The following is a 3,146-nucleotide window of genomic DNA, read 5'->3' as shown; positions in this document are numbered from 1 at the left end:
CGTCATGGCAATCGGACGGAATGAGGGTACGAAGCGCAGGCGGCCTGCCTCACTAGACCCCTACACGCTGCCTGGCACACACACTCACACACACTCACACACACACACACACACACACACACACACACACACTCTCAAACGCACACACATTCACTCTCCATGCTTTACACCTTTCTGACAGACATGTTAGTCCCTCACACAACCCTGTCAAGTTGTCTTTATTACATCATGGTTCCTTTACTTTTCCTTTGCTTTACATTTGTCTTCATACTTTCCATCCCCCCTGGTTTCTGTATCATTTTTCATTTCTTCGTCTTGATAACACAACATCCCTCGATCCAACTTTTTTCCCTGCACTGTTAACATTTCTGGATTTAGATGGTTTTACTCTCACCAAATTCTGGACAAGGGCTTCAGTGGGCATCTAAACGTCCACCTTTGTTTTTTGTGCTCCTATCCTCCCTTTGTGCCTCGTAACAATCCTCTCCTCTCAATCTTTTATAATTTATTTCTATTTACCTTGTTTTGTTCTGCTTACATCTTTCACTGTACAACTATTGCCTGTCCTCTCATTTTCTCCCTCCTTTTATGGTTTTCCTAATTCCTTCACTTACATCTCCTTTCACCCCAGCCTTAATTGCCTAAGCTTCTTTCCATCTGCTCTCTTCTCTCATCATTTCCCTTCCCTTACTTCCAAATGCAACCCTTCACGACACTTCCTATATTTTCCCTTACTCCATTCCCTCCTCCACTCACTCTCCTCCTCTGTGTCTATAACTGATCTTCTCTCCCTCCATCCACATTTAAAACCCTCCTGCCTCCCTTGTTTCCCTGCCTACCACCTCCCTCGTTCTCCTCCTTTACTCTTCTGTCGTCTCCTCCCTCCCTTGGCTCTTCCAGATGTTACACTGTGGCCCAGGGGATCACTGGTGAAGTTAGACCACGTGAATACATATGTGTGCGTGTGTCTGTGTGTGTGTTACTCTATCTGGATACATATGTCTGAATATGTGTGTGTGTGTGTGTGTGTGTGTGTGTGTGTGTGTGTGTGTGTGTGTGTGTGTGTGTGTGTGTGTGTGTGTGTGTGTGTGTGTGTGTGTGTGTCACAGTGTGCACGTGTGCTGTATTAATACATCCCATTGATCAGAGCAGGACCCCTGACAGTCATCATCCCTGAGAACCATCTGGCCGACGCCTGACGCTCCCNCGGCGCTAGAAACCCACCCTGTTCTTTTAATCAGCCTGTGTGGGCATTCGGGTTCCGTGTGGACCTCAATAACGATGAGTGCGAGTTGTGGATCGACGAGGGACGGTGTTGTCGGCGTGGTCGCAGGCGTGCGGTATGCTGTGGTACGTCAACATGCTCATCACATCCATTAGCCAACCCCAGATTTGCCAATCACCCGGAAGCCCGGCAAAAAGCAACAGTAGTTCACAGCTTATGTGACACCAGAAGGGCTAGCCTCCAGAGAAGAGGTGGATGTGACTGGCAGCAGCCACTGCTCGAGCTGGAATCACCCGCAGGGCCCGATGCGCCAGAGGTCGTTGCAATCAATCGACTGTCAACCGGGATGTCTTAGTTCCGCAACGGCGTAGGCAAAGACCATCACCAGTCCTTCACAGGCAGAAATACAACCACCCACAGCTGCCCAGCTCACAAGCCATCGCCCATCGCAGTCCCAGCTCCTGAAGAGACGGGCTGCTTCACCGGGGATGCCTGACAAAGGGCCTTTGCCCGACTTGACATTCGCCGTCGACGGTGTCTTGGCATCTTCGAGAGCCGGGCGCCCGAGTGATCGATTTCAACCTCTGGGAGACTTCACAGCGAGAGGCAACTCCAGTGGGCCATGCAGCAAGCTCAAGCAGGCAGATTCCCTGGCCGCTGACACATGCCACCCGGCTTCGTCAATGCCCACCAAGAGGCACCAACAACATCTTGCTGGCTCTGTGCCTTCTCGGTGATACATCATGGCTAGCGAGAGTATTTAAAAGCTCCGCAAAGACTTTTTGGCCGCCGTTGGCTCTGTGCCACTAGCTCTGGCCCGAAGCCCAAACTAAATCTCTGCAGAAGACCGCGCAAGTCATACAGACCAAACTCTCGTTGTCTCTGTGATTCCCATTTAAGATCGTTGCGCAGAGGCATTGAGTTTTCCTTGGCCGCCATTGAAGGCGCAGTGGTGGGAGCTCACAGCTCCCACGGGAACAAGCTTGTTTCCGTCGTGGAAGATCAACAGCAGACCAGGTAACACTACTGTGTCAGGACATCGAGGACAGCTTCCAGGACAATGAGAAAGCTGGGGTAGCGTACCTGGATCTGACTGCTGCATAAGACACCGTGTGGCACCGGGGACTCCACCTGAAGCTGCAGAGGACAATACCGGACCGCCACATGGTGAAGTTCATCATGGAGACACTTTCCAACCGTAGCTTCATCCTCCAGACCAGCAGTGGCCAGTGCAGTAGGCTCAGAAGACTGAAGAACGGGGTACCGCAGGGGTCTGTTCTCTCGCCGATGCTGTTCAATGTTTACATCCACGACCAACCTGATACAGCATCCAGAAAGTATGGCTACGCAGACGATTTTGCCATCATGCTGAGCCGACCAACGTGGAAGGCGATGCAAGAGGGTCTTAACGAAGACATGGGGCCACGACTTAGGTAGGCATACCTTTCGAGGCGGTGGCGTCTACCAGGCTCAGCTTTGCCGGAAAGACGAGTTCGGCAGCGGCGCATACCACCTTTAGGACCAGAGAAAGGCCAGGAGCGGGGGAACTTGGGGTGGCGGGTCGTCGAACAACAAGATGTCTGTGGGAGTCAGCCAAGCCAAAGCCCGAAGTATGCTTGGAGTGCGTCTGGATCTGCCGACCATGTATCGCTGCTTAAAAAAGACACCGTGGAAGCAAGTCAAAGGCCCGAGGGTTGGCAGTCGCGGCGTGCGCGCCTGATCCGGCCCGCCCCTCGCCTGCGAACAAACTGCGGGAGGCGCCTCCGGCTAAGGACGGCTGCGGCACTTATCCACTCAGAGCCCCTGCCGTCTTCTCTGGCGGCGGAATACTGTGGCCCCCAGTGCTGGAGCAGAGGCCGTCATGCCGACGACAGGTTCGACGCGGGTTAGCGCAATATGTACTCCTCCGAATAATAACCTG

At 52.8% G+C, this 3,146-nt stretch overlaps 1 protein-coding gene across 1 annotated transcript in view; it reads left to right on the top strand.

Moving 5' to 3' along the window:
• ush2a (Usher syndrome 2A (autosomal recessive, mild)) overlaps nt 1-2,246 on the top strand; it is a 166,447-nt gene extending 164,201 nt beyond the window's left edge. The window contains exons 72-73 of the mRNA XM_010792799.1: nt 1,597-1,958; nt 2,126-2,246. Of these exons, the coding sequence (XP_010791101.1) occupies nt 1,597-1,958; nt 2,126-2,246 (483 nt within the window). The remainder of the gene's footprint in view (nt 1-1,596; nt 1,959-2,125) is intronic.
• Nucleotides 2,247-3,146: the final 900 nt, after the last annotated feature.

The sequence above is a fragment of the Notothenia coriiceps genome, unplaced genomic scaffold (assembly GCF_000735185.1).
Source record: "Notothenia coriiceps isolate Sejong01 unplaced genomic scaffold, NC01 NC01_scaffold00036553, whole genome shotgun sequence".
NCBI classification, from domain to species: domain Eukaryota; kingdom Metazoa; phylum Chordata; class Actinopteri; order Perciformes; family Nototheniidae; genus Notothenia; species Notothenia coriiceps.
This window is presented reverse-complemented; position numbering and strand designations above follow the sequence as displayed.